The sequence below is a fragment of the Camelus bactrianus genome, chromosome 35, assembly GCF_048773025.1.
Source record: "Camelus bactrianus isolate YW-2024 breed Bactrian camel chromosome 35, ASM4877302v1, whole genome shotgun sequence".
Taxonomy (NCBI): domain Eukaryota; kingdom Metazoa; phylum Chordata; class Mammalia; order Artiodactyla; family Camelidae; genus Camelus; species Camelus bactrianus.
This window is the reverse complement of record NC_133573.1, coordinates 23,007,232-23,026,457: the sequence shown is the minus strand read 5'-3', so window position 1 is coordinate 23,026,457 and position 19,226 is coordinate 23,007,232. Positions and strand designations below refer to the sequence as shown.

The following is a 19,226-nucleotide window of genomic DNA, read 5'->3' as shown; positions in this document are numbered from 1 at the left end:
TGACTCATGCCCCATGGTTCCAGACCGCACAATCTCTCTGGCATAGTCACTGCAATGTTATTCATTCTTACTCAGATTCCCAAACTGATGACTCCGAACTAGTTTTTCTATCATCTTCCTCAGGTCTTTACTTGCATTCTTACCAAAGTTAAATTCCATGGTCCATTATTAAAAGTATTCTCTTGGTAATATGATCATTTCCCTTTCACATTTCTCTCTGTGTCACTTATGGGGAAAAGCTCCTCTTCTGAATGTACCCAGCTGCCTGTCTTTTCTGTGAATACACCTGAGCAACTAAATGAAGGTGAAGAAAATCACACAAGCTGGTAGGTTGAGCATATGCCTTTTGCCTCATTTATTTTCCAGACTCACTGAAATAACAACAAAGAATAAAAGCCATATAAATCCACAAGGGCGAGGCAGTGATGAATATCAAGACAAAGGACAAGAGAAGTTGATAACATTTTAGGAGGTAAACACAGGTGGAGGATGACTTATCTGAATGGAACAAAGCTAAAACTTAAGCCTCTGCAGAAGGGGCTTCGAATGAGGTACAAGTGCATTCACCCCATAGACACCCTGCAATGCCCCACAGTTGAAGGTAGTGAGTACCTCAGCGGTGGAATGGAGCCCCAGGTTGGAAAACCACTTGCTGAAAGCCTGTAAGGAGTTCTTAGCCCTCCAAACCCCAACTGCACCCACCCCTTCAGGAGATCTGTTTGCTGGAGAAATTGTGCCAAACACAACAGATGCAAGAAAAGCAGGTTCAGCAGAGAACAGCATGAGGTGCTGCTCCGAGAACTGCCAGGCTTACATTCTTTAGGGTGAAAAGCCGATTTTTCTTTTCCCATTACGTCACAGCCCCCAGCACACCAGCAGTTAGTTTTACATCTTCCCCACACCAAACTTCCACCCCACCACACAGTGAAAGATTGAAGTCTCCCTCAACTGAGAGGTTGAATGACACCAGAATTAAGACCTACAAATTCTATAATAGGGCAGTGCCAAGAAAAGGAGGTTTGTTGCCTTAAAATGTAGCCCATCCGTCAACCAGTTCAGCCCATGCCATAGACCCAGTCATCATCTTCTTAGGGCTTTACTCTTAAATACACCTAAAAAGCTAAGAATAACCAAATGTGGAAGAAAGGCACTAATGTAAAAGACAGAAAAAACTAATAAATCAAAGATTCAAATAGAAAAGTGAATTCATATGAAACAGAAACAACATAGGGATCTAAAGAAAAATGTTTAATTCTATTTATTGTGCTCAGAAAGTTACACCTGATGTCTATGAAAAAGAAATAGAGAAAAGAGAGCTTAAAGAAATTTAAAACCTAACTCTGAAAAATTTAAAACATTAATAAAAGTGTTGGCAGTAAAAAGCTGAGCATTGTCCTAAAAATAGAACATAAAGACAAAGAAAATAAGTGATAAAAATGAGAAAATTTAAGGATCAATTCAGAAGGGTAATATCCAAGAAATAAGAGTTTCAGAAAGAAAGAGCAGAGAAAACAAAGCAGGGAGAGAATTGTCAAAGAAAGAATGCAAAAAACTTCTTCAGATTGATGAGGTGTTAGGTACTGTGAATGAAAAAAGGATCATACAAAGAGTGTCCCCAGGGGAATTTCAGAAAACCTGGGATGACGGCACTAGTTGTGAATGTAACAGTTCACTTGCAAAGAATGAGGACTAATCTGAGAAATATTGGAAACTAGAAGATAAGGGAGATATCTAGAGATAATGCATTTTCTGGCTTATTCGCTAGATTACATGGTTTTCAAACCTGAGTTCCAAACTAAAAATTGAATATGAGTGTAGTATTTCAAACAAAAGATCTCAAAAAAACCAAAAAAACCCCAAAACGTCCCATGCACACTGTGCCCTAGCAAAATGAGGGAGAAAACTGAGGAAGAGGACAAAATGGGACATCGGCCCAGGACACAGAGCTGATGTTGAAGAAAAGCCCAAGAGGTTTTGGAAAAGCAGATTGAGAGAGTAAGTGGTCCAGGCTGGCACAAAGGAATCAACCCAAAGGGGACTTCGGAGTCTCCAAAAGAAATAGTATCCTAAAAGTCCGTCTGATATTTTAATCTAGTGGAAAATTGTATTGAGTTGTTGCTGGAGAGTTTAAGAATTAGCCACAAAGTATAGAAGACAAGTTAAAATAAACTGGATAATTAGCTCCAGAAGAAAGGCAAAATAGTAAATGGATGGTTATTCATTGTACACTATTGGCTTAACGGTTAATAGCAACATTTATGTAGTAATGATGTTATAAACCCTGAGTATGGCTTTAATTATATGGAGTGATGGAAGGAGGGCTCTAAGAGGCAGTGAGTAAGGAGCAGCTGGTTATATAATACAGTGGAATGTTTAGCTACAACAATAAAATAGATAAATCAGGAAACACCACACATATATCTCTGATAAAAATGGAGGCTCACACTAGAAGAAACAGTTAAGGAAATTGAAAGTATTTGTCTTGGGAGCTTAAGACATTTAGTGCAACTTAAGTTTTTGGACAATATGCATGTAATACTTTAATGAAAATATAAATATGGCAAAAAGGCCCTTTTGACACACACACGAACAAACACACACATTTATGACCTCAAATAATCACTCAGCACTCTTAAACATGCTGTTATATGTTGCCAGATTGAGTGCTTTTTGAATCAGAAATTACTCCAATTTCATGCCTTCTCCTTTTCTCCTCAGGCTCCTCCACCCCAGAGTACCAGCTCTGCCAATTACTTACTCTCAAATTTCTTTAAAAGATTCATTAGCAGAGAACTTGAAAGTCTTTCCACAAACAAATGACCGTTTCTCATGTTCTATTATCTTTTCCCAGAAAAGACCCTGTTTCCCTTGGGGTCCTTTCCTTCTCATCCCAAGAATCTCTCGTTCATCGCCCACCCATCCCATCACCTCCTTGATCAGACACCAGCCTCTCCTCATCTGTGAAATTATCAACAAACATGCTCTTGTAGCCGTACCTTGAAAAAAAAAAAAAAAAGACAAACAACCTTCATTTGTTCCCCCTTTCTGTTCCAGCTCCCTACAAGTCCATCTTATTCATTTCAAAGTGTTGCCCACACTCACTGTCTCCAGCTGGGTCCTTCCATTGGCACTGCAACCTATCTGATTCCACCATGAACACAATTACTTATATATTCGCTTAGGGTTTTTCTCCACACCCCCATCCCTCAATAAAATGTATACTTTGTGAGGTCAGAAATTGGCCTTTATGCAGCTCTCCCATAAACTTAGGACTTAGCACCTGGCCCTCAATAAATATCTTCAAACAAATGAATTAAGCATAAAATCTTCATTTCAAAAGAACACAGTGATTTGCTTAAAAAATTTTTTTTTTGTTTTGGGGGAGGTAATTAGGTTTATTTATTTATTATATGTTTTTGATTTAGTGGAGGTATGGGGATCAAACCCATGACCTCATGCACGCTAAGCATGCGTTCTACCCCTGAGCTGTACACTCCCCTCTCCGCAATGATTGGTTTTTAATGTTTTAGCACACAGCGTGCACTACACAATATAGAACACACAGTATGACAATCACTTGAATACTGTTTTTAAAAAAGAAATTGACTTAATACGAATTTGTGATGCAAATCAAATGAAAAGATATGCTTAACTATTTTGTACCAGTCTGTTTATATTATATATATAAATGAAACATGCTGCAAAAATAGCTAAATATTTAGGAACATAATCACAGTCAATACATGCTACATGTCAGTTCTAACTGCCCCAAATCCAATTTTCTGTGCATGTTTATTTCCTTGTAAATGTAGTAAGGTGCTTAGAAATAATTAAAATCCTATATATTTTAAATTTAATGGGAAATGCTTGTTGCTCTGTAGATGGAGTATGGTAAAAATCATCTAATGTCAGGATTTACTGTAGCAGAAACTGTTGAAACCCAGGGAGAGATGAGGTACCATCCTTTAGTAAAGACTCATCAGCACCACCAGGTTGTTCCTGCCCTGACTTTTTCTTTTTCTTTTCTTCCAGTTTTTTTCCTCCCACTATGTACCTAGACTATTCCCCAGCCAGGTGGCTAACAACCTATTAAACTTAAAATTTATGAGGTTTTCACAGGGTGAAATAGCCCCTAACAGAGTCATTTTTCTTCCATTGCTAGCCGCACCACCCTATTCTTATTCCAGAGATTTCCGCCTCTGGGCCAACTCCAGCCGGTCATCCGGTGCTCCATCCTCACCAGGTGTTACACAGGAAGGACCATCACTCTTCATTTTGTCCAAGGGTGTAATGTTTTAAGGGATCATCTAAGAATGAAGATATGTAAAAAATAGAAATTTTTAAAAAAGAAATATAATTATATGTCATCATAATGCTACACATTTCATAAAACACAATAGAGGAAGCACAACATATTATAGAAATAAAATGTTATAATACCATTTTCAAAAAACCAGTGGAAATATATGTGTATATATGTGAACACACACATATACTTTTTATACTACTGTCTACTGTTTAGACTCCTTAATAGAAAAATTTTCCCATATTGTATTTTGGGATTTTTGCACATCTTTTGAGTGAGATTGATCTATAATTTTACGGATGTGCTATACTTGATTTATGTAGCAGAGATACGTAGCTTTATGGAACAAATTAGTTCAACTTCATTTTTTCATATGTTTAGAATGGTAGGTGTAACCTGGGAATTATCCATTTATTAAACACTTAAGAGAATTCACCATGAATTTGATCTAAACTGGGAAATACAATAGGAGATTTTTCATTAATAACAAAATGGTTTTATTGTGATTAACCACTTTATATGTTTAGAAGAGTTTATATAACAGGAGGGTTATATATTCGTTAAGAACTTGAGAAAAATTCATCAGTACAGTGATTGAGAGGTAGAAATATTATTGGAAGGAATCTGTGGATGACTTAAAATAATAATAGGATAATAAAACAATAGATTTTTCTACTGTATTTCTACTTCTGTCACACAGATTGCTTTCCCTTTTCCTCGTGGATTGTAACTATATACCCAGGGAAAAGAAAGTGTTTAATAAATCCTCTTGTATTCAGATTGCTGGTAATTTATTTAGGATTTTGGCATCTATAAATGACACCCTTCCCAGGTTTTTTTCTGTTGAGTAATATTTCTTGAGTTTCTATTACCAGGCAAGCATTAGCTCCCTGAAGTAAACTAGGTAGCTTTTTATTCTCAGAAACAGCATGTAAAGCATGAGAAATACCTTTTCTTGAGCCTTTGAAAGTACAGAACAGCCAAACAGCCTGCTCTTGAAGCCATTTTTAAGGCTTTTTCAATATCACATGTGTTATTGAACTACTTGGAATTTCTACTGCTTACATTAATTGTATAATTTATAGTATCATTGCAGAATCATTCATTTCAATGAGGTTTTCAAGCTTCTTTTTATATAGTTTGATATATAAATATGTGTATATGTAATCCATGAATAAATCAATTTTATGTACATTATATATAACCTATATATTATACATTCATGGTTATACTTACAAATATATTTTATACATACCTATACAATATATATGCTTACGTGTGCATCAGATTTGAGTAGTAACAAATAAAATGAAGAAAAATAATTAGGGCAAGCAGATTGCTGGATAGAAATGAGGAAGAGGGAATGGCAGTGATAGTCCAAGATTTGGGCAAACTACTTAACTGTCAGAAAAAGCAGGAAACTTGAAGTCCTGAGACAAGGGCAGGCTTAGTGTGTTTAGGGAAGAGCGTTACCAGACAGGGTATGGTCTAGTAGACGCTGATGGCACCTGGAACTCAGCCCAGCATATAGGAGGTGCTCAGTAAGTCCTCTCTGAACAAAGAGTGCAGAGTTTGGACATTTTTCTCAGTTGGGTGGAAAGTCATTAGAAGATTCCTTGTTTTGTACTGAGCAAGGATGGGGCCTTGTTACTTCACCAGAAGATCGAAATGAGTCCTAAACACCCATGAATTCTCTCACCCTGGCCTTTGCAGGTCCTGTGGTTAGTGGACATTCCTTCCAGAGCCCTGCAATTCATTGTTTGTTCTTTCTAATTTTCAGTCTTACCATCTTGTGTGTTTTTGTGTGTATTTCAATGTGTGTATACTCAGCGAAGGAGACAAAACAAGAATAAGGCCTTGCTGGAATTAAAGTCAGAACCTATGTTTTAAAGGAAAATTCTTTCATACTTCATAGGATGACAGAAGAAAAAGTTCAAAAGCCTATTCCTTGCTAGTTTACACTCCACAGCAAAAATTTAACTCCTTTATCTTCTTCATCTTAGAACAAGACTAGTTTCTATTGACTTGCAGCCATTTTCAATTGCCCAGTTTGTGAATTATTTAGTTTCTTCACTATTTCTTCTTCCTTTCTTTCCCCTTCCATCTGACTCCAGGGAAATACTGCTTCATAAAAGTTGGAAAAAAAAAAACAGAAGTGGGAAGCTCAAAACTTCAATTTCAGGAATTCTCTAGGTTATTTTTAGTTATCACATTGGCTACACTACCACCTGACCTGTGTAGACAAAAGGAAAACAGAACACTTTTTATCTACTTTGTTTCCAAAGTAACTAAAGTTGTTTATTCTGTGCTGCAATAATTTGAAATAACATACGAATGTGCTTCTCTTATACATTTGCAATTCTGCAGCTTGACTACCAGTCTGAGTGAAACTGCAGTAAAAGCCACACAGGAGCAGGTGACCTGCATTTTTAAGTTACCATCCCCAAAGGACAAAATCTGATCACGTTTACACTGCTTTTTGATAGGAAGTGGACTATAGTAAGAATTTTGTAAATATTCATTTAGTGCAATGACAAGAACACAAGCTAAGCAGTTTCAGCAATTCGAACTCGCCACTTACAAAACCCTTGCTATCTGAGCTTCATTTTCCTCTCGGTACACTGGGAGCAATAACATTTAACCTCAAGGAATGTCCTAAAGCAATGGTTCTCATAAAGTGTGGCCCCAGATCAGTAGCGTCAGCATCACCTGAAAAATTGTTAGAGATGGAATTCTGGGGTCACCGCAGGCTTACTGAATCAGAAACTCTGTGGATGGGCCCAGCAATCTGTTTTAACAAATCTTCCGGGTGATTCTGATGCATTTTAAAGTTGTAAATGACTGTTACAATGGTTAAACAAGATACTCTTTAGACAAAATGAACGTGCTTTGAATAACTGTGGTACCTTATCTGCATGGTAACTCCCATTATTTTGGGATGACAGTGAATATTTTCAGGAAACATTAATGAGCAGGAGCATACGAGAGTGTAACAGGTATAGTCCTTACCTTAGAAAAATGTATAGTCTAGAAAGATTGATAAGGAAATTCAAATTAGGGCACAAAGGAAGACTTCCAGGGGGACATGTAATTTGGTCTGTGTCCTTAAGGCTCAGTGTGAGTTAGCTAGATTGATAAGGAGTGAAGCCATCTTCTGGCTGATGAGAATAGATGTCCTGGAAAGTCGTAGGATTGTGAAAGATCATATATCTTAGGTGAAAGGGTTTCAAATAAGAGTAAAGGGTGTGTGAGCAAAGGGAGAATTGAGTTCAAGCCCACTGTGCCATCCGTATCAGAGAAGAGTCTCTGTGTGAAATCACTTTATCCAGACAGGGAAAAAGCAGTGAAGGCTTTGAGTCGGGGAAGTTCCATGATGTGACATCAGCCTGTAGGCAGGAAATCCAGGTAGGAGCCTGGTATGATAGTAGAGCCACGAGGGCCTTTGGCCACGTGGCCAAAGCAGGATGGGCCAGGAGGGCATATGTGTGAGATGTTCAGCCGGTAAATTGATGGCACTCTGGTGACTGAGATGAAGTGGAGGAATGGATATGAGGATTCAGAAACTATTTGAATCTATCCATCTTTTTTTAAAACATAAAGTTCTTACTTCTGATGCTTAGAATGTCATATTTCACAATAGGGTTACGATTCTTTTTAAAGGGGTTTTCTAATTGTCTGGAAAAATGCAACCCCCATTACCCTAAATCAGTGTAAAGTATTGGATCGGGCCAGCTGGTTGAAACCTCTTCTAATCTGAAATACTCAAATATCAACCTGTTACGAAATAACCGTGCCTCTGCATTAGCACGTAGTTTGTCTTTTTATTACTTTAGACTTATTTGAACAATTCAAGTAGTTTTTTTTAAAAAAGGTGGGGGAGCAGAGTAAACCCTCTGACGGTTCCCAGCAAATTAATTAATCCATGAACACATGCTTAGAAAGTGTGTGGCTCCTCATTTGTGTTTCTTGGCGATGGGACAGATGAGCTGAGGCCTGGACACAAGTGACAGAAAGGCTGGGAGGCTCTTTTGTCCCAGGTGTTCATGCGTAATGAATGGGTGGTACCAAGCACACCAGAAACAAGTTGTTATTTTATGATGCCTCGGTTACTACCTGCTAATGGCAGAAGACCTGTTAGAAATTAGTAAAGATTGGGGTGTTGGCTTCGGCTGAAAGAATTGAATTATATTCTCTTTCTCCTGTTTGTGTTAAGAAAACAGGCCTTTATGCACGGCTGGAGTGGGAGGTTTATCTTTCTCTTTCAGGTGGGCTCTACCTAATCCTTCTAAATGTTATAAAATGTGCTGCAGCTAATTAGTCAAGGAGGAAATTAGTCCAGGCAAATTCATCACTGGTCCTCAATGTGGAATTTCAATGCTTTGTGGCTCAGAGATTATTTAATGGTTTCTCCTGCTTTCTTGTTTTCTGTTAAAATGAATTCACCCATGACAATAAAGATGGCTCATTAAGGGCTTACTTCTGTGGTCCCACTCCCCTTCTCCTAGTACAGGCTGAACTCGGGGCTCAGAAAACACATGGTCTGAGCAGATGCTTTCATGTGAAGCTGAGAAACAGCCCTGCTTTCTGCCTCCTTGGAGCACTTCTGATGGGTAGAAACCACAGGGGATGGAGGTGGGAAGAAATGTTCATCGCAAGCACTGAACATCTCAAACACCTGCTCTCTCTTTCCCTGCTTGTGTAACTGGATCAAGAACCTCCAAGCATATTCAAATGCGAAAAGGCTTTTTAAATGGCATAATTAATAAGTCATGAAAATAGAAGCTGTGCCAGTGGCTTTTTGCTGCTTCCTGTGTCTTACTGATGCTCAGGCAAGGATGGAGACAGGGTGGATGTCAGATGCCAGCTCCCTGGAGGGCCAGTGTGTTAGGGCAGGTGCACATAATGTTGGCAGGAAGCAGCCATGACCATGATTTACACTGGAAAACAAAAGACAGTACCAAAAGCCTGAGAGAGATAACAGTTTACAGTTAACAATGTAGTTTCACGTGCATTGTTTTATTTAATTCTCCTACACATCCTGTAGGTATTTTTTTTTAAAATTGAAGTATAGTCGATTTACAATGTTTTATTAATTTCTGACGTATGGCTAGTGATATATACATATATATATTTATATATTCCTTTTCATATTCTTTTTCATTTTAGGCCATTACAAGGTATTGAATATAGTTCCCTGTGCTATATAGTAGGACCTTGTTGTTTATCTATTTTATATGTAGTAGTTAGTAGCGAGTTATAATGTAACTGTTTATAAATAGGAAATGAAAGTGATTTCACTCTCCTAAAGCCACATAGCTAGAAAGTAGCAGACGCTAACCTGCAGTCCAGGTGCCCCGACTTGTAACTACTTCCTCTTTTCCCAGCACCGCATCTGCCTCCTCTCCACCTAGGTGTCTCCATGGTAAAGGTTCATCTGATAAATGGACATTTTCAGACCAAGAAGATCAAAACGATATATATCCCAGTGTTTCTCTCCTAACAGACAAAAATTGTGAAGTTAAGTGCCATTATAAGCAACAGTATTCCAATCTTAGGAAGACCATGGGAAGCAAAACCGTGTAGTGAACAGAGCATCATCTGAGAGCCAAAGAGACGTAGTTTACAGTCTAGTTCATTTTTTTGTTTGTTCATTTGTTTGTTTCATGGGGGGAGGTAATTAGGTATATATATATATATATTTTAATGGACGTGCTGGGGATTGAACCAAGGACCTCGTACATGCTAAGCACACGCTCTACCACTGAGCTATCCCCTCGCCCTACAATCTAGTTCAGAGTGTACCTCTGGTGACTTACTGCTCAGCCTCTCTGTGCCTTTATTTCCTCAACTATGGAATGGAGGAAAAAACTCCCATCTTGTAACATTATTGTATGACACAAATATGTTAAAACACTTAGAATATTGGTTAGCACATAGCAGGTGTTCAATCATCATCTCTAGCCGGCTTAATAAATTGTGATTTTTCTGAAGCATGTATGTCAATGTACAGTGATACTGGCTCCTATAAACAAAAGTGATGTACCTGGTTTTAATAGTCATACCATGTTGCTGTAAACATGCCTAATAAAAAGAAAAACAAGTCTACTTCTAGAAGGCTAAGTGATGAATCTAATCTGGAATATATTCAAAGTGTGTGCTGTTTATGAAGGGATTTCCCTTCACCAGACTTAAAAATTACAGAATTAGAGTAAGCAGGACTGAAAAAATATACTGCAGTAAAGAGTTGGGAGATCTAGATGTCGGTTTAGCATCTCGTTGACAATTTGAACATAATTTGAACGTATCTCTCCAGATCCCATCAGTCATAGATGATTTCTATAAACTTAGGTGACCATTTTTTCCTGAACCACTGTTATATAATACATAAACACTTCATGCTTTGGAATAAATACAATTTAAGACATCAGCTGTTCCATACATGTCTCATTAAGTTGGCACATTTTTCACTCTCTGGGTCCAGGACAATAGATTCTTGAAGCATTTCTTTCATTTTCTCCTTTAGCATTTTTCTTTACCTTTCTTATATTTCATATATTTTATGTTCGACTTTTTCTCCTATTCATTTTCAAATGTGGCTTTTTTAATCTCCTGAGTTTATTCTACAAATTCTCAAGCATATCTTGTCCATCTTTTTTATATGTAGCAGACTACCTTGTACATAGTAGACATTCAATAAATATTTGCTGAATAAGGGATTGTTGATTGAATCAGGAGAGCTTCAAGGATCAAAACGGAAGAGTAGGAGAACTAGTTTGGTGTGTGTGCCTGTAATAGAAGACCAAACGTAAACTGGCTCAAATGATGAAGGAACGTATTGACTCTTGTATCTGAAAAGTCTAAATGCAGAGCAGACCTGAAACAGGAATGGACTGAAAAGTTGGCAGTGCCATTAAGGTTGTTCCTCCATTTCTCCATGAGTTGCTAAGCTCTGTCTTCTTACTAGTTTGCCTTACCCTCAGGTTGGCTTTTGTAGCAAAGTGGTAACAAGAGGCCTGCTTGAGCTTAATAGGGCTATACCCTTCCGTTCTCATGTCAGAGCTGGGGGAGGAGATTTCTTACCATAAATAGTCATCAAAATGTACCCCTTGGTGACAAAATTCTTACTGGACAAACTAATGTCCATGTCTCTCTATGAACCAATCCCTGTTGACTAGAAATGCCATCCAGTAATGAACAGAGTCCTGGGTGATGCTACACCAGGGAAAATGAGATAACCCCAGAAATCAGGTTGGGGTTCAGTCTCAACCAAACCATAGTAATGCTTATGATTTGGTGGAGGGAAGGGACTGAGCCTGGGTGGTTACTTGAATTTGGGGGAGGCAATCACAACATGCATGAAAATTGAGTAATAGCTTGAACTTTTGTTCTTCTAAAAATAAGTCTGAAATGCTCCAGTGTTAGACTTACACTCATTAGGTATAGAAAATAAGTGATAAAACACACAGCCTCAGATTAACCCAAAAGAAATCCGATTTTTCTCTTATGCTTTTTGCTTATGGATACCTTCTGAATAAAACAAGTCCTTTTTTTCCCTTTTGTTAAGCTAAACAGTTAATTTTATGGGTTAAACTGATTCTAATGACTCACTGTGAAAAACAAAACCTCCAAAATAATTTCATCACATCTGACATTTCTTTTTTCTTGACATTAAAACAAAACAAACAAGCATCTAATTTAGACTGAGGTATCCTTGTCTTAGCACAAGTATCATATAAAGTTTATCACCCTTATTGATTCTTTTGGATTATACAAGAGGTCAAACCACAGTTGCATTCAGTCTTGTTTAGTCATAAAATGGCTAAAACATTACCTGGAAAAGGTTATTCTAGTCCTCAACGGTCAAGCAAATAATGTGAATCTCATTGCCCTATTCTTTTATGGATCTCACTCTTTAAAAAATTATTATAGTTTTATTAAATGTTGTAACATTTAGTAGTCCACATTCTACTCATTAATCTTCCTTTTCTCCTGCATATCTAGTCTTTTTTTTCAAATTGAAGTATAGTCAGTTTATGATGTTGTGTTAATTTCCAGTGTACAGCATAGTGACTCATTTATGCACATATATATTCCTTTTCATTATAGACTATTACAAGATATTGAATACAGTTCCCTGTGCTACAGTAGGACCTTATTATTTATTTGTTTTGCATACAGTGGTTAGTATCTGCAAACCCCGAATTCCCAATTTTTCACTCCACCCTCCCCTTCCCACCCTGGTAACCATAAGTTTGTTTTCTATGTCTGTGAGTTTGTTTCTGTTTTGTAAGTAAGTTCATTTGTGTCTTTTTTTTTTTTTTTTTTTTTTTTTAGTTCTACATATAAGGGATATGATAGTTGTCTTTCTCTGTCTGACTTACTTCACTTAGTATGACAATCTCCATGTCCATCCATGTTGCTGTGGATGGCAGTATTTTATTCTTTTTTATGGATCTCGCTCTTGGCATCAGATAATTATGTAGCGCTGCCCACACCCACCCCACTGTAACAACCACCTGGCTTCCCAGCTGCGCCTAGCTTGCCCCACCCGGACTGGTCTCCCCTGGCTGGCACCTGCCTGGCCAAAGCATACCCAACTTTTCCCAAAATCTCATCCACTTTCTCTATGTGATCTCTATCTCAAGAGCCTTCACCTTTCATCCCCAACACCTACTACTAAAACTAACAATCTTTGCCTTACCTATTCAGGAATAGACATGCTCTTATTTTTCACTTGTAGGCTAGTACTGCTGATTTGCTAATGAGAAACAGTTGAGTGAGAGATCTAAGCCTCCCTACCCAGACTCCACTTGTAAACAGAGAAAATGACCAGCCTTTTCTTTTTAAAACATCTCAGTGATCTTTAGTAGAGATCTGTGGTCATCTTGGAGGATATGAGTCCCACCAAACTGTAGAGCAGTTGGAGTCTCTATTTACCCTTCCAGCTCTCAGTCCTCAGGGAGATGCGACAAGAGAAATTCCTTTCACTGTTGTCGCTCTTAGGGGGTGGAACGTCAGTGAGCTATTCTAGCATACCATCACTGCTGGTCTCGGTGGTCCAAGACCAGGGCTGAGGACCCACTCCACTCAGGGAGGTTTTAAGGGGGTCTGGGCACAATGTGAAAGACATACACGTGGATTCACACTGCTACCCGAGAACTGACAAGGAATATATCTGAAGGGTTATGAGAAGAAAAAACAAATACTCCAGTCGTAAACAGTTCTCATTTATTTTCATTTGAATGTCAGAGACATGAAAACAATTTGTCTTACATTTTTACTTTGTGAAGAATATTTACTAAGGAAAGAAGGCATTCTTGGACCTCCTTGAATTTCTAAGCTTTTTATATTTAAAGAAGCTGTTGTGTTTTTGAAGGCACTGCTATGGATCATTCAAATTTTCAAATTCAAAAGAGAGATTGAGAAAAAAATATTAACTGTGTGCTGAGGAAGCGCTGCTTCTAACACTCAGCTTTCAAACACACACACTCAAAAGCTAGTTTTTAATCCTGTTTTGTAGCATGCAGCCTGAACTTGGCAGGAAATTAAACCAAACCCTTCTTAATTTGTATCCTGTTATTTCTGCTAAACAAGACTGTGTACATGAGCTTTCACACTCACATGCAAACACATACTACCAGGGAAATTGTGACATGCCTACTGCTTAGAAATAAACCTCATCTCCTTTTGAGGTACAAGCTAGACTCCAATTCTGAACTGTCTGAAGGCCGTCCATATCAGAGATGTTCCCAGTGTTACAAGTTTCATCACAAATGTCCCTAAAATAAAGCAAAGGTAGTGAAATCCTGTAGGATGGATGGTACATCCAATGAGATTACTAACCTGATTCCATATCTATGAATTTGAAGGATCATCCCCTTGTAATGAGAAATAAGAATGCTCTCTGATTTGTATTCCTGTTAATTCTGTAATTTGAATATTCTCTATTGGTATCTGAAAGAAATTAAATCTGTTCACTATTGAAAAGTAGGCTTGCTTTTGAGTTTGAGACAAAGGAATAAAGTAATATTGGACACTAGTGAAAAGTGAAGTCAGTTTTTGAAAACAAGAAATGAACTTTATAAATAAAGAAACCAAGTTCTCCCCTTTACAGATAAAGTCAAGAAGGGAATAAATATTGGGGGAGAAAAGACTTATCTCTTATACAATAATGTCAAAATAATAAAATTTAATTTTGCTTTTGCTTTGGTTTAACATTTTTGGTTTTTGGTCAAAGTTACCCACATTCCTGGTATCTCATTGTTTTTTGACATTCATCATTTTATTCCATGACGGTACTGTTAAAATATGTTTCCACTTCTTTTTTTTTTTCCTGCCAACTGTCACATTTTATCTTATTTCCAGATGTGGACCAGGATGGAAGGGAAATCGTTGCCACATCAAGGTTAACCCTCTGCCGGCTGAGTTCATGAACACCCAGAACAGTAGGTGACATTTTGACTAAACCGATCATTTGAGTATTGGAGCCTCTGATATTTTTTAGTGAATATTTACATTTTTCATTGGTTTGACATTCCAGATATATGGACCCTCCTGGGTGTTGGATTAGCTTTCCTGACGACTCATATTACAGTAACGGTCTTGTGTTTCCTTGCCAACAGAAAAGTGCCAGTAAGGTAAGTGATGCCTTGGATTGCTGGATAAAATAGACTGTGGCAGACCAATTTTCTGAGACCTTCCATTTGCTATATTTTCCTTTCATCCCATGTTACATACAGACAACTTCAGTTTTCCAAACTTTATGGATTTATTTTTTCTGGGCAGAAAGCAGGGGTTACTTAATGATAATCTTTCTTCTTTTGTTAGTTAAAAGCCTTAAGTTTACTTTTCAGTTACGTTAGGAACATTTTTTTTTTTGTAGTACAGTCAGTATCTTGAAATAACCTTTAATGGAAAAACTATGAAAACGAATATATGAATGTATGTGCTTGACTGGGACATTGTGCTGGACACCAGAAATTGACACACTGTAAACAGGAATCTTTTCGATGATACTGGAAAACAGGACATGACAATCTTCACAGATTAAAAAGGCACAAGGTGATGGATGTCCCAGTTTCTGGTAGCACCCAGGGAAGGCAGCAGGACTGCAAAAGCAATACTTTCTTGGCGTGCCCAGGGAGGCTGGCTCTAAGCACCAGTGTTCTAGGCCAAGATGCCCGTGTTCTAGACAATGAACAGAACAGAGGCTAAGAGCTGCTGCACCTGAAGGAATTCTGCAGGCTGGGCTCGTGCATAACTAGGACCTCACAACCCACAGGGCTGTTAGGGGTCATGGGGCTTCCTCTGCAATCCCCATCTTCCCATTATGGGATATACACCACCCCAATAACGAAAGTGACGGACTGCCCAGGGACCGAACAAGGTAAGGGCTCAGAATGAGATTTAATGAAATTTTAAGAAATTAAAGAAATGCATCATCTCTTGCACGCCTGAGTCTGTGGTCAGAGATTCAGCCTGGCTGCAGCACCGGGGTGTCACAGAGCACTGGAGAGCTGCATTTTCCTTGGTGCCAACTTGTGTGTGCTTCCCACTTGATGAATTCTCCTCAGATTTCTTCCAGCCTGCAGTCTTGTTAATCAGCAGATACCAATCTTGGTATCATCAACTAAGGCAAATTTATTACAGAATTATTATGGTGTTCATTAGGAAAAAAGACATGACATTTTAATCCATTACTGTTAAGAAGATCTTACTCATCTGTTAATTCTTTAATTGTTTTTTATGTTTCTAAAATATGCCAGACAGCGTGGATACAAACATGAATGAAAATCAGACTGGACTTAAAGGAGTTTGTAATCGAGTTGGGGAAAAACAGACACAGAGCTACTAAATGAAATACTGGTTTTGTGCTAGAATATTCTTGTATTAGTAAGTGTTCTCCAGAGAAACAGAAAGATGAGATAAAGAAAGACAGCTAGCTAGCTAGATATCCTGTTGTTTCTCTGTGAATATAACTGTCTTTAAATATCAGATTCATAATGTATTTATATTTAATGTATTAACATACTATACTATAAAACACATAAAATCAATACAATATTATTATATAAATATTATTATATTACTGTATTTTAATATGTTTAAATGTATATCAGTATATAATATACAATATATTAAAATATCTTCAATTAACATATATCTATGTAAAGAATTATATACTGATAATTTTATGTAATATTAATCACACAGACTATATTAATAGTAATGAAATAATCAATATTTTAATTATATTAATAAAATAATAATATAGCATATTAAGAGAGAAGGATCTCTTTTAAGGATTGGCTCATGCACTAGTGGGAACTGGCAAGCATGAATCTCGCAGGGCAGGCCTGCAAGCTGGAAATTCAAGTAAGAGTTGGCAGTGCAGGCTTGAGTCCAAAATCTGCCAGGCAAGTTATCAGGCTGGAAACACGGGCAGGATTTCTATGTTGCAACCTTCAGGCAGAGTTCTTTCTTCTTTGAGAAATTTCAGTCTTCACTCGTAAAGCCTTCAAATGAGTGAATGAGGGCCACCCCCAGTACGGAGGGTAATCCGCTTTACTTAGAATTTGCTGGCTGTAAACGCTAATCACAGCTCACAATTCCTTCATGGCAACATCTAGACTAGTGTTTGCGCAAACACCTGGGCACCTCAGCTAGCCAGCTGACACAGAAGGTCAGCATCACAGTGTATAAATAAGTCGTCATGTTACTACAACCAACGAGAGTCTCCAGGAAGTACCCTGAATTTCACACCTTGTCCAGGCTTGTGTGGGACAGCTGTACCATCGGGGCGATGGGGAGGCCGGGGAGGCCTGGCAGGCTGTGGTTGGTGGCCCCACGGCACAGCCTGACAGAGCCACCTCTCCTTTCTCTCCTCCATTGCTGTCATTCTTCTGCCATTTTACACTTTCCCTTCCTCGTTGCTCCACATCCTCTTTCTTTGACAAACTCTGTTCTCATTTTCCTGTCCCCTATGTCTTTGTCCATCTCCTCTTCATCTTCCTTTTCTCTGCCTTTTTTTTTTTTTTTAGTCTCTTCTTCTCTCCCTCTCCCTTACTGATCCTCCCTCGGGTTTGCTCTCTACCTCCTACCCTTCCCACTCTACATGTCATCTGTGGGAGATGGCATTTGTTCCCAAAGGTTCAGATGCCATCCATACGTTAATGGCTTCAAATGATCTCTTTCCATAACTGAAATTCTGTCCCAAGCTCCAAATCCATACCATGCTTTCAACTATTTGCTCAACTTCTCCGTAGACATTATCTAGATACACTGACTTTAACATACAAGGTGTTAGTGCCCGTCATTTCCGTATCTTCGAACATCCCTTTGAGGTCCTAGAAATAAAGGGTAATATCGCCATTGGATGTAGCTTCGTTCTCATCCTCCCGGAACACTAGCACTCTCATCTGACCATAACCCCTCTTGCACAAAATTCACAAGAAATTGAGTAAAATTGGCTTCATTCCTCAAATAAGAGGCTCCAAGTACCATACATTTTAAAGAATTGCCAAACACTACCAATAACTGGAGTCAGACACAGCCCACTGAAGCTTGCTAATGCACAGCCATCCACACCGCCATCACCCTTTCTTTCATCTCCTCAGTGTGTGTAAGGAGAGGGCTGGAGGGAAAAGAGAAGACAAGGGTTTTGGAGTCATTTTCCTTGGAATAGTGCAGTGTTTGTGCTGAGAAGTTTCTACCTTTTTCCCAGTGAGGAAGGGGAGGAAGATCCCACCAGCCCTGCCCAAGCCAAATGATGGAAGCCCCCCCCCCCATAAACCAAGAGTTAAGATAGGCGATGCCCAATCCCAGAAAAAAAGTGAAAACCATGCAGAATCTGCTTCCTGGTGCTCATCAGAGCAGAGTACAGGGAAAAAACTGCACCAGCTGGCCTTAAAAGAACTGTGGTATCATCAGGGCAGAGGCGGGGGATGGAAATTATACTGTATCCCAGTTATGCAGGACCCTCCACAGGTCCAGAAGAGAACCCAGACTGTCCTTCTTCAGTTCATTGAAGAAGCATGGAGAATAGAGATAAATTTCAACCGTCAGGTCATTCAGGCAGCTGCCAGTTTCAGTGACGTGATGCCCATTTTGGAAAGGGTACTGGGGGCAAGGCTGAGCTGAAGGTTGACATAGCTGCCTTCCTTTTAAAAGGTATTCAGTCATAGAAGGGGCCCAAATGGAGGTGATTTACACACACACACACAATCCATATGCTTTCACCACGGAGACCATGGCGAGAGAAAAGTCCACAAGAAAAGTCAGCACTGCACACCCCCACTGTGCAGGGGGGGCACCTGGCTACCGTGACAGATGACTCGTTACACAAAGATTCCAGCCTCTCGTATCCCCTCCTCTCTGTGTCTGCACCACAGACCTAAGCCCTGAGAATGGGGTGGGGGGCAGGGTGGGGGGGCGGAAAAAAAGCCAGATCATGAGATCACGACCTCATCCTCTTCCCCACTCCAAGCAGCAGCCATGCTCAGATCTCCAGTCTGAAGGGGAAAAAGGGCAGGAGATAAATAGAGGTTAGAATCTGATACTATTCAGAGCTTTAAAGTGGGCTGGACTGTGTTTTAATCATTAAAAACTAACTCTGAATCATCCTGAGTGGCAATACAGTTCTGAAATTTGCCTAAGATAGGGGAAGTGGTCCAAGAAAGAAGGATGTTGATAGAACATGGTAGAAATAAATGATTGCAAAGAGAGAGAGAAACACTTTCATGTTTTTAAACTCCCTTCCTGAGGTACCTCAGTCAGTTACCAAGCCTTAGTCACTCCTCCCAACAGAGGTGGGGAGGCCCAGTGCTTGAGACCAAGACAGCACCTCTGCTTTGCTGCCCTGTCCTCTCCCGTCTCCGTAATACCTTCTCTTCTGATCTCCACCATCTCGAGTCAGAGGTTT

The 19,226-nt window shown here is 38.9% G+C and overlaps 1 protein-coding gene across 3 annotated transcripts in view; it reads left to right on the top strand.

Annotated features, from left to right (window-relative positions):
* The window catches only part of MALRD1 (MAM and LDL receptor class A domain containing 1), a 438,921-nt gene that overhangs the window by 396,102 nt on the left and 23,593 nt on the right, over positions 1–19,226 (top strand). For 2 of the 3 annotated variants that reach the window (XM_074358489.1, XM_045511295.2), the window contains exons 38-39: positions 14,672–14,751; positions 14,847–14,943. In XM_074358489.1, coding sequence (XP_074214590.1) covers positions 14,672–14,751; positions 14,847–14,943 — 177 coding nt within the window. Of the gene's footprint in view, positions 1–14,671; positions 14,752–14,846; positions 14,944–19,226 lie in introns of those variants that run through there. The other variant, XR_012504288.1, reaches the window with a different exon arrangement.